This window comes from Rhododendron vialii, chromosome 11a, assembly GCF_030253575.1.
Source record: "Rhododendron vialii isolate Sample 1 chromosome 11a, ASM3025357v1".
In the NCBI taxonomy this organism is placed as follows: Eukaryota; Viridiplantae; Streptophyta; class Magnoliopsida; order Ericales; family Ericaceae; genus Rhododendron; species Rhododendron vialii.
In genome coordinates, this window is record NC_080567.1 from 35,132,882 (window position 1) to 35,145,405 (window position 12,524).

At 38.8% G+C, this 12,524-nt stretch overlaps 3 protein-coding genes across 3 annotated transcripts in view; 1 reads left to right on the forward strand and 2 right to left on the reverse strand.

Moving 5' to 3' along the window:
• The window catches only part of LOC131308292 (FAD-linked sulfhydryl oxidase ERV1-like), a 59,494-nt gene extending 58,579 nt beyond the window's left edge, over window positions 1-915 (reverse strand). Inside the window, exon 1 of the mRNA XM_058335190.1 lies at window positions 906-915. The gene's annotated coding sequence lies outside the window, so the exon portion shown is untranslated. The remainder of the gene's footprint in view (window positions 1-905) is intronic.
• LOC131308287 (probable E3 ubiquitin-protein ligase RHY1A) lies at window positions 865-4,352 on the forward strand. Its single transcript, XM_058335180.1, has 3 exons — window positions 865-1,432; window positions 2,573-2,763; window positions 3,701-4,352. The coding sequence occupies exons 1-3, from the start codon at window positions 1,142-1,144 to the stop codon at window positions 4,137-4,139; spliced, it is 921 nt and encodes a 306-aa protein (XP_058191163.1). The 5' UTR covers window positions 865-1,141; the 3' UTR covers window positions 4,140-4,352.
• A 663-nt stretch (window positions 4,353-5,015) lies between these two features.
• Window positions 5,016-9,679, reverse strand: LOC131308285 (COP9 signalosome complex subunit 5a-like). Its single transcript, XM_058335176.1, has 6 exons — window positions 9,164-9,679; window positions 6,272-6,553; window positions 6,046-6,193; window positions 5,750-5,832; window positions 5,493-5,570; window positions 5,016-5,372 (listed from the first exon to the last, which is right to left on the reverse strand). Exons 1-6 carry the CDS (start codon window positions 9,566-9,568, stop codon window positions 5,283-5,285), a joined length of 1,086 nt encoding a protein of 361 aa, XP_058191159.1. The 5' UTR covers window positions 9,569-9,679; the 3' UTR covers window positions 5,016-5,282.
• Window positions 9,680-12,524: the final 2,845 nt, after the last annotated feature.

A 12,524-nucleotide genomic window follows, 5' to 3' on the forward strand; every position in this document is an offset into this window, starting at 1 on the left:
TTTTTTTACCACACCTCTTTGTGTTTTCCACCAAAAGTGTGCAGAGCACATGCAAATGTGTGGTAGATAAGGATTTGGGACACCACCACGTAGTACCCCACGTTATTCAGTTTTGCTTAACATCCAATCTCATCAATTTGGCGTTTAGGAGTCCTGTCCTGGGCCCACAAAAAATATCGAAATCATTCATTTTGTAGAACTCATCGAAACCTTTGACCGTACAAACAATCATGTTCGTCAGTTAAGATGCCAGATTGGAAACACATTTATCCTTAAAGAAGTGCAGTTATCGCTCTGGATCACACCCATTTGTTCGAAGATAAATGTGTTCATATCAGGCATTGGCTGTTAACAGTCGAACATGATTTTTTGCATAGTCAAAGATCTCGACGAGCTCTACAAAATAAACGGTTCCAATTATTATTGTAGATCCAAGGCAAAACTCACGAAAGCCAAATTGAACAGAATTGGACAATGGTAAATTGAATGGGTCCCTTGCCCGTCCACTCTACCTATGTGGCCAAAAAAAATCATTTTTACCAAGGCTAAGGCCATCTCCAATAATGGAGTTAAGAAGCAAATTAGGTCAGAATTTAAGTTAGTTATTGGCTGTTGATTTTGTGACTCCCTTTTTTTGTTAATATCACTATCCAAGTGTTTTGTGTGCTTCCAATGGTATAGTTTGGTTGCAGTTAAAACGTGTCTGGAGGTTAACATGATCACAAGTGATTAATGCCTACTAAATTTACGTTTAAACCCATCATGCAGTCCACCTACTCACCTACTACTACTTATTAATTACTCCTTAACTAATCCCAATTAGAAACATAAATACAATCCGCCTACTGTAGTAATTACTGTCCATATATAAAGCATCCCCCTTCTTGTCCGTTTCCGTTTCCAACTTCCCCCAGTCCAAATCCCTCCTCTCTCTCTCTGCGTTTCTTCGAAGTTTTCCGCTCTCGATTCCATCGCAGAGTCTCGCCTGGTGCTTCCACGAAGGTACGTACTTCTCCAATTTCGCTGCTTTTTCCTTTTCTCCCCATCGAAACCCCCTTATTTCTACCTCTATTTTTTTCACTATCGGATCGAATTCTCGCGGATAAGGGAAGAGAGAGAGGGAAGTGTAATATTATATCGCATGACGAGCGCTTCGGAGCTGTTCTACACCAGGAGGTCGTCGCGCCTGAACCCCCGCAACAGTCTCGACCTAGAGCTTGACGGTGATCGAATTTTCCACCACCACAGCCTCGGCAACGGCAGCACTCGCCGACACCACCACTTCCACCACCATCACTCAACCCTCCAAAATCACAGCAACAGCATCAACAACAATACTCGTCGCGATCATCGTCACGATGCGGACGGCTGTGATCCCCTCCGTCGATCCCCCCTAGTCAGGCATCAGCCTTCTCCTCGCCCTTCCGCTTCGGTACGCCAATTTTTCTAACTCCTCAGGCATGCAATATTTGTGGGTTTTTTTTTTGTGTAATAGGAACTTACGAGATTCATTGGAAAGGGAATTTAGTGTCTGATTTAGCAGCAGATGAGAAAGATTATCATTTGCTTGCAGAGGGCTTGCCTGGATGAATCTCTTGTTTTTTTAGGTAGTGTGTTGAATAATCTATTAGGTAATCAGAAGTTGCAGTGTGGTGGTTTTCTAAAGTCGGTTGGAACTTGGAAGTGTATAAGTTGGCGAATGGATTTTCTAATAAGTCGGTTAATGTGCTTGAAACTATTCTGCAGATTATGCCAGCTTTATTGCAGGTAAAATAAACAATTTTGCTATAGCCACAAACACAAACACTCAATCCACATGTGGGTCCCACACACACGCTTCACACCTCCAATGTGTAGAGCCCACATGTTTGTGAGTGTTTGTGTGGTTGTGGAATTTCATGTCCTAGTTCGGTAATGGGTATACTCGGGAGAAAGGGTTGGGCGTAGGTTAAGAAGAAGCCCATTCTTTTTGTGGTGGTCCTGGTGGAGCAAAGGGAAGCAACATTAGCCGAAGGTACTATGTTCTCACAGCATCACTGCGTTATATTGTGCCTTTTAACAAGCAGAGTGTAGTCTTGAAAACAAGTTGAAAGATAGAATCCACCAAGAATTATTGGGAAGGAATGCATGTTTACTTTGGCCGCCCTTCTGGACTCTTTGTACTCAAACATAGGAAAACGAGAAAATGGGCTGAATCTGTTTTGCAATGAAGTTGTCACATGACATCCCTTGCATTTATCTATTAACGAGTATGAAATTAGCGGGTGAAGAAGTTACTGGGTCTTTTTGTGAGCCCTACTAAATCTCACTGCCTCTACCTGCTAAATGCTAATGTAATAATTATTAATTAGTGTAAAGAAGCTCAAAACACAGGTCTCCTTGCATTTGGTGACAAATTTGTGAGCTTTCGTTTATATAGGCATGCTTCTTAATCGGAAAGTTTTTGCCTTAGTTCATCTATCCCTACAGGCTACAAGTGGCCCCATTCCTTTCCATGTTTCCAGTATATTCGGTAGCCACATAGTTTTTCAGTGCATGCATGCATTCTTATGACATATTTTGGCATGCTCAGGAGCGCGATACAGTTCCTCTTGAAGAAGGAAGCAACCAATTATCCTCTGGAAACATCATCAATTTGGACAATTTGGGTGGCATACCGAACAGCCATAGATTAAACGGGAATGACAGGCTTCCTGGAGCTGTACTACTTGCAAGGGAAAGGCTACTTGAGAGATTGAGAAGTGTGTCTCTATCAAGAAACAGGTTAGTATTAAGTATGCAATTTATTAATCTTGTTTCTCCATCTGATATTTGGGTTGTATCTGGCTTAACCATTCCTAGTTATATGCCTAATTAAAATTTTCTTGTTCACTGTGTTATGACTATGGATGTTTTCAAGAAATCTGAGGTTTTAGGGAGTTCCGTTCTAGAAGGTGGTAATTGTATGTCATGTTTCTTGGATTTTGAAGTGTGAGTACTTGAGCTAGAGGGGATCCTTGTCTTGGGTTTATTTTTATTATCAGACGAGCTTCTCTTTAACCTTCCCCCCTGGGAAATTTGTAATACTGATTGCAATCCTTTGGTTGTGATCATCAAAAGTTTGAAGATCTAAGATGGGCTTAAACCTGTTCTCCCAATTATTTGTTTGGGATTCTAAATTGTCTACCTTCTCTTCTTTGACTGGCCATTTGTACAAGGCTACAAGCTATTGGGTTTTCCTTAACGGAGGTTGTGTCCCCAGAACTGGCATTCTGAGAATTTGGTCCTTTGCACTATCACCGTGGTCAATGTATTATATGACTCTGCGGATGTTCTTTGTGATGGTAGTATCAATAAATATATATTGCTTGTAAATCTGTAAATTTATCTGGGGATACCTCATGTGACCTAATAGTAGAATCTCATGTGACGAGCCGGCCAGAAAAAAAATCTCATGTGACGTTATTGATTGCTACTGTTCTACTAACGTTGAGCGGGCTAATCTTCTGCGCAAGCGTAATACACACTCTGGCAGAATACAAGTGTCAAGTGCTAGTAATTCCTCAAAATAAGTGCTCCTTTTTAACTAACTGCCCATAGTACGTGAATGACGAGATCACTTGTCACGGAAAAGATATGAGTCGCCAAATGATTCCTCTTTTGTATAAAATGATGGGTAACTAATTACTAATTAGCTGTTTATTCTGTTTTTTGAGTACAGGCGAAACAATAGGGCTTCACCAGCTTTCAATCGCACCGATCTCATATTAGGAGACGACTATAGCCTCATTGATGCAGGGGATTGGGAGACTGACAATTCGGGTGAGTGGCTAGCCGGAGGCCCGCTCATCACTGACTCAGCACCTCAAATAGAGCAGCTGTTAGTGCCGCCACAACGAACAACCAAGAGACCTCCTGGGCTCACTCAGGTGGAACTCAACTGTTTACAGCTGGAGGTTTTCAATCAATCCAAATGCAGTGTTGAAGGGGAAATTTTGCGGGCATCACGCGAATGCAGTATCTGTCTAGAGAGTTTTGTGGAAGGAGATGAGCTGATGTGTTTGCCATGTGCGCATAGGTTCCACTCCAGTTGTTTGGATCCCTGGGTTCGGACTTGTGGGGATTGCCCATACTGTCGAAGGGGCGTAGTTTATAAGTAACTTGCCGTGTATAGAGCGATGAACAAACTTATACGCCTTCCGTGGGATGTTTTTTTGTATCTGGGTTTTGAGTTTTGGAACTTCACCTGAGAGTGCTGTTGACTATAAATGTAAACTTTCTCCTTTGTCTTAATTTAGTTGCAACTCAGGACGAAGCCAAATGCAACTGAAATCCTCAACTTTTGGCATTTAATGAAATTGGTTTCTTTCTCAGTTCCATTCCAATGGATCTCCTTTGGTTACAGCACTATTGCTTCAAAAAGCTTGGCACCTCATTGTATCGAGCGGTCAAGTGGGCATCCTCGACGATAGCTTTTCAATGGTCTGAGCCTCTTACAAGCACATGCCATGCCTTGCATAGCCCGGTGACAAGCACACGTCAGTTTTAATTCCGGCCGTTTATCCATAGGATGTTCTACCACAAGCCTTTCAAGCCGAATGACCGAGCAAAGGTCATGGCATGCCTCGTCTAGCTGGTGATGAGCGCATTCCTTTTTTACGATTCAACTTCAAAATCAAGGTAAAATTTACTCATTGATAGTGCAGTTGGCATTTGAAGGGAAGCAGCAATCTAAATGAGTTAGCAGTTGTCGAGAGAATGTTTTCTTATCTAAAATAAGATCATGTTGATCCTTCAACATGAACTTTTGAATTTGTCCAGAATGATCTTCTAAGACAAGACCCACGTGTTGATCCTTCAACATGACCTTTCAGATTAAGCTTCAACATGATCTTCTCATATAAGAGCTTCAAATAGTCGAGGGACCAATTCTTGTATATAAATGGTTCAGAGAGCTGTTCATTGCACTCACTAAATGTAACACACCAGTGCATTACGCAAACCATGCGTGAGATTTAGAATAGACAACTTTCACGAATATGAAAATCGAAGCATGGGTAAATATAATCACCAACTAAACTGGTCAAGCGTAGAAACAGCTGAAAATTTTCAATTCAACAAGTTCCTGACCAGAAAGGGGGCAGAACAAGCAGCTTCAAGTTAGCATAACCTTAACCTCACGGAGTCGTCCAAATGTGGTATAAATTGCAGTGGAGGGATTTACACAAAACATTTGGTAAGAAAACAAAAACATTTCAAAGGCAGAGGTTAATTTTGCGGTTGCAGTGACTAAAAAAGCACCATCAGCTTTCAACCATGGGTTCAGGACCAGATAATTCAGCACGAGGCCCGTTGAATTGACGGACAGAGTTGAAAAGTGTATCCTTGATAACCTACGATGTTGGAGAAAAAATGGCATCCAAGGTAAACCAAAACAGCAAAACAAACCAGCATATTCTTGCAGTCCTATCATGTGAGAAGGTAAGAATGCAAAAAGCAAGAACACTAATCACCTGAGACATAAGACCATGAACCTGCTCAACAGTAATCTTCGAACTATCCTTAGTAATCTTTGCAATTTGAGATTCTTCCTGTAAATCAAAAAGTGGCTATGTTAACAAGAATTGATAAAGTGCAGCAATGGCTATCACAAAATATTTCCCTTTTTATGCACATCTAATTTGAACTCACTTTGAATTGATAAAGTGCAGCAACTTGCAAATTCAAAAGCAAAGCTGGAGCAGAAGATAGTTCAATAATATACACTAACCTCTTTCTTTCTCTGAGGAGGTGCTATTAGGGGCCCAAAGCGTGAGTGAGCCAATTGATTTTCAGCTTGTTCCAGCTTTTCAGCTGCGCAATATAGAGTTATTAGATATGAATCAACCACACGGCAAAAGTCAATCTCCTTCATTGGCAAAAACAGTAACTGTGGTAGTTAAAACAATGTCTTAACAGTCACCCTTAGTTCCCACCGTTAACTTAACAGTCACCCTTAGTTCCCACCGTTAACGCAAAGCAAGAGAATTATTGAAATTCTATATTTGAATAACAGCACAAATATACCTAGATCAGAAATTTGTCCCGCAACATAGTCTTTATTCCCTAGTAAAGGAGACGACGAAAGAGTATTCACCCAATACTTGTTCCATAGCAGATCCAAGAGGTGGCAGTCAAGTGATGACTTGAAATATGTGATGTCCAATGAGTAATACTGCAAAACACAGCCAGATTACGTCATCCAGCTTTAATCTTGAATTCCAGAAAGGAGCAAACGGGAGACCAAATTAACCTGTTTGCAATGTACACCAAAGTCTTCGATCTTGTTTAAAGGGATGGTTTGATACTCAGAAACAGGCTCATCTGTAGGCTTGTATCCTTCTGGGTATGTTCTGAACGCTCCAATCTCGACTTTTCCAGCCGAAACAGTCCTTGTTGGATCAATAACTACAGCCAAAAATGGCTCTTGATACTGCTGGTTCAGCATTTGTGTTGAGACATCAATACCAGATAGCCAGCATCCATAACCAGGGTGAGAATGATACCACCCAACCACATTCTCCAACCGCCCAACCTGCATCAAAGCATTCCATGTAAACACAACTAATCCACGATGGCGCAAAAACAAAACACGGGTAGACAAATAAGTATTAAAGAAACACTGAGAAGTAGCTGATATATATTGCAATTCCAGGAGTAAAAGCTGCTTTTTTTTATGAGCAACAAAGAAATTTCATTAGACAACGTGCCGACGGGACCCTTGAATACAGTAACTGGCGTGAAAAGACTAAGAAACACAGAGAAGTAGCTGAGATATATAGCAATTCCAGGAGTAAAACCTGCTTTTTTATGAGCAACAAAGAAATTCCATTAGACAAGGTGCTGACAGGACCCTTGAATACAGTAACTGGCGTGAAAAGACTCAAACTGAGAAAACAGTATATGAGTATGTTCTGATGAGATAGACATACAAATGAAGTATACCATATGCATGAGAGAGAGAGAGAGAGAGAGAGAGAGAGCGAGAGCGAGACAGAGAGAGAAGCAAAAGATAAACAAATTTAGGGTTATCAAAGATGCAAAATAATTCATTTGCGAGCTCAACTTTGGCATTTGGTCTTTTTGATGCAATATACTTTTGCTAAGGTTTTCCCCATTTGCCGCCTTTTGATTAGTACACAGTTATTATGACTTTCCATCTCAATAATTTGCAGCGATAATTTGACACTTGAATTGGGTTTACCTAATTTGTTGAGTTAACGCGTCACCGTCAAATGCACACTTTTTATAGAAACATTATTCTTCAGTTTTGACATGCTATCAGTAGCATGAGAATGTCAGGTAAACAAGCATTCCACACCAACTCTTAAGCCAGCTAACAATGAGATTTGAACTTCAAGTTCCATGAGAAGGAATGAAGGATGACATTCAACAAGTTGAATAATAATCATGACAAACTTGGCCTCCTTCCTCATCACTAAGACTTCAAAAGATACATTAGTTCAGACTTCAGAACTAATTCACCAAGGACTATGTTGATTTCATATTCTATGCAAATTCAAACTAAAAGACATGGATTGTCTTTCTTCTTGCCATTAGGAATCTCATAAAACGATCAACAACAACACGCATGTGCATGCGCGCGCACACACAGAAAGATTGAAATCTCAACAGAGTCCAGAAAAAAAGACCAAACTAAATACATGAATAGCACTACAAGTTCCTGTGGGCAACATCACTGAAAAATTTACATTATCATTGAGCAAGATTCCTGAAAGTTCGTTTCCGATAGCAAGAAGAAATAGACGTTTTGCATAAGGGAAAACAACATGTAAAATATCAGGAAGTGTAATGCTGCCTTTGGAAGCAGGGATTAGTGTCTAGGACTTGGAAATGAAAGCTTGGCCTTCAATTCCAATTCCCATAATTTGGTTCAAAAGACTTCTGCAACTCTGCCATGTTAAATCTATTCGAAGAATCATTCTTCACTTTAGAAACATTATACCTGAACAAATTCACCCAAACGTAGTCTCTAATTCATCGCATCCCGAATTAAATCTCCTAGAAAAGCCTTAACATCTAAATCTGGTTTCATATAGCGAATAACATAATGTAAAATCACACTAGTTTTCACTCATTATCAGACAAAATCGAACTGCAAAAATAATGTATACACCCCATAGATTCGAATCTGAGATTTCTCAAAGAGATGGCCAGTGAATAAACCTTCTTCGCAGTAGAAGCACTACATCAAAACAAACCCAACCAAGCATTCTTCTAATTCACTAAATTCTGAATCACATACCTAAATTCTGAGCTCTACAATTAGGGTTTCATACAGTACATCAATGATCAAACCATACAAAATGAGGAACTTCTCTAAACTAGGATTCCGATTCCCAAAATTGCTTCATAGACTATTACAACTCTGCTAGACTCATATCAGAAGAATCATTCTTCACTTTAGAAACATTACCTCCCAACAAATCCAGCCCACCATGTCTCCAACTCCTACAATTCTTAATCTAGAGTAGGATTCCGCACGCTGAATCCATAACATACAGAGTTAAGGTAAACGTCCTAAAAATTACACAAACGTGTTTTCCTTTTCTTTCATTGCAACTGAACGGGACCTTAGACATTCGAATGTGACATTTCTCAAAGTGATGGCCAGTGAAGAAACCTTCTCCACAGTAGAATCACTGCATCTTGTTGAATCCAACAAAACATTGCTTCCAATAAAACAAACTATTAATATACACCCAATCAAAACACAAGGTCTAAAACTAGGGTTTCATACAGTGCATCATACCGTACAAAACCACGAATCTCTCTAAGCTAGGTTTCCATTGCAACCAACTAGAGAGATTTAAAAAGTTCTCTAACATACCAGTTTGTTAGTGTCTAGTCATCACATCAAGAATTAAATGCCCCAATTTACACACAACTCGAACTAATCCTTACAGCCCCCAGCTGTTTCACACCCTTGCGTGTGGAGGTGAGGTGGCCCCAAAAGTTGCTGGCAATGGGAATCAAAACTGAAACCTTAGGGGTGAGCAAACCCCAAAGTCACAGGCCAAGACCACCAGGCCAACCCTCCGGGGTTCTAAATTACGGTTTTATTTGTACACAAAAAGTCCTACCAATCACTCTAACAAAGACTCCAATAAGGGTTTCACGATACCTGCTGGTTCGTCTCCGAGTAATCAACCATATACTCGTACGCATCGGCCTGAGCATTAACCCTAGTTTCGGTCCCCTCAACAGGCAAAGCAAAGGCGTCCATGACAATAATCGCGTCGCCGTCGGTCTTGCCCTGCATTAGGCCCATGACCTCGATGGTGCCGCCGGATCGGGCGTGGACGACCATCTTGAGGAGGGCCAGGGCGGAGACCTTGACGCGCTTGAAGTAGTGGGGGTCGTTGGACCAGGGCTTCTCCTGATTGAACTTGGCCTGCGCCGCCTCGTCGTAGTGGAATATGGCGTCGGATTCGGACGAGGACGGAGTTTCCATTGTCACGATGTTGTTCTCGAGCTCCCATGTCTTCTGCGCCATTGCTGCCGAGGAGGAGAAGGAGTAGGGTTCCATGGCTGGAGAAGGGAGCAGGCGTGAGAGTGAGGGGGATGAGAGAGATGGGTTGAGGGTTTACAGTGGGGGAATTTATGCGAATGGGAAAATCAATTTAGGGTTAAATGTTTGAAATTGGGATTTATTCACCAATATTGGTTTATTTTAGGACACGTTTTGTACAACTTTTTTTTTTTTTTGTTCTTATTTAATTTTTTTTTTACATTTATTAGTTTTGAGCCAAAATTTTATGTATTATTGGTTTGTCTCGACGAGATGAAACAAAAAAATAAAAATTATTACATTTGCCCATAATTTTTAGAAAAAAAATCAAAAGTTATTTGTTTTTTTAGCTTTTTCTTGGATACTTTTTAAAATATTTGTGTAAAAGTCATAATATTTTTACTTTTCTAATTTCTATAGTCAAGACAAATCAATAATATATAAAAGTTTTGCATAACACTAACACATGCAAAATAAAAAATTTAGTCTACCACACGAATTTAGCGGAAACGGGGTCTTTAATCTAATTTTACTCTCTTCATCTACAAGACTCCAACCATTACTCAAATATTCCTCTTAGCTAGATTTGACGAATTTTTTTATGAAATACTCCAATGGACGAAACTCAAATCTAAGCACAAATGTGAATAAAAGCTTCAACATTGTTGTAAATTTGGGAGGGGAGAAATAACTTTGCGAAATTTGAATTAAAATTTGAGTCTCTCTTGATTTGAGTAAAACTCAATTTGGTATTGGTTTGAGTAAATGCGTGAGTGGGTTTTTGGAAGATTTAACTCAAACTTTGATTTTGAGTGTGTGTGTCTATATATATATAAAATATATATATATATATATATATGTGTGTGTGTGTGTGTGTAAGGAGATACTTATATACATAAACTCTAGGGTGGTTTGAATTGTATATTTTTTCTTTTTTGCAAAATTTTCGTTCTATATGAATTTTTTGTTTGGTTTCGTGAATTTTCTTTTGTGAAATATAAGTTTGTCTCGAGGAGAGAAATCTATTGAGTGAAAAATTATCAGAAGAATACCACAAAGTTCACTAAAAACAAAAATAATTTAAATCTACAAAACTTTTTCAACTGTAGTGAGGTTTTCGAAACTTTGATCATAGTTTTACACTTTTTAAAATTTATCTGGTTGAGACTAACAATTAATCTACAAAAATCTGACACCGAATTATCAAAAGTTCATAGAAAACAAATCTTTTAGGGCATCCGCATCAACCTCTTTAAATTTTGGATCAAATTACACCTTAAAAACCCATTTTATTACTTTAGCTACTCACTTTTAAAATATCTATTGCATCAGATTCTTTACTCTCATTCTCTACTCAATTAAATATTCATACTTCTGTATTTTCTTTATTTATTCTCACATTTCTCTCGTAATTAACTATTTGCTATTCATTTGGTTCTATAACTATCTTAGGGCTCGTACACTAGAGTCCTAGAGCCAATTTTTAATCCATTTAAACCGGTATGAAGATCTTATTTTTCTGATCATATTATTCGAAAGGGTTATAATTAATTTTGGTCTCTAGGACTCTCATAATTAAGTGTCTGCTTTTTATTTGAGACTCTGTAGAACAAATACTTGATAGGAAGAGACAAAAATTAATTATGACCATTTAAGATAAAATGATAAAAAAAAAAATCTTCGCACTGGTTCAAATGAATTAAAAATTGAAACACTTAATTTTTTAACAATACCATGGAGTTGGTAGGGTAGGTTTGAGAAAGTAATAAGTGCTTGACCAATGACAACGATGTTGCATGTTCGAATCTCACAGAACCACTGAAGTTATGTTAGGTTGTTATCTTCAAAACCTTAGAATTTATTGAGATTCGTGAAAGTTGCCCCGAACATCTGAGTATAAGAAAACACTGTAGAATAACAATTGACTCATACCTTATAAGTGGCCAAGTGGGTGCAGATTAAAAATAATATAGATAATTGGATGAACAGTGCCTCGTGGAAAACAAAGAAGCATTGTAGCAATGTTAGAGCAACTGCAAAGTAGAGAGGGAGGTAGTGAGGGTGAGGGAGATGCAGGAGAGTTTTTCCTGTTTCTTAGAGTTGAACGAGAGATAACGAGGTTAGTGCGGATGCTCTTAGAGAAAGTAATACAAATAATAAAATTAGGCCGAACTAATAAACTAATACAAAACAAGTTTTATTATGCCGAACTAATAAACTAATACAAAAGAAGTAAAAAAAAAATTATTAGTACGTGAGTCCCTAAAAGGGCCTTGCTAATTGTAAACCAATGGGTGGTCATAATGCTTAAACAGTAATTACAACTTCAAATACATTTTTTTTTTTGTGGAGTAGTATACACTGTATTACGGTATGATACAACTTTTTTTATCGGCATTTTTTTTTTAAATTTTTTATGCCAAGCAGAGCTTTAGTACACTGAGGAAAATATCTAACCAAAAAGCCAATCAGATTCACCCTCATAGTATATCCGTTGAAGATCTGTCTGGTTAAGAAACCCCTTCGTTTCGAAGCAGGATTTTCGGTGCCGAAAACCCTTTGCTTCTGTCGAAAATTCTTCGATGCAGGGTCAAAAGAGATCGGACCCTCAGTTTCCACTTCCCTTCGTCAATCTGGTCTATTCTGAGCAGTACCCTGTTTTCAAAGCAATAAAATCTGTGGGCCGAAATTGGTTGGCAAACAAATGATGTGCGACTTGACAGATGAAATTCGTCACACCAAACAGTGCGCTATGGACCAACCTTCCGCACTAATCTAATGCCCCACCCAATCAAACAACTTTTCTCATCTGTTGTGAAATTCGTTTTTATTGAAATGGGAAAACCAAAAGCGTTTTTTCGCATTGTCACCATCAACCATGCAATAAATCATAGTGTACGGTAGGATAAATTAATCTTTAAAAATTATTTTAGATTTTTCGTATACCTTCCATATTTTAAAAACACAATAAACA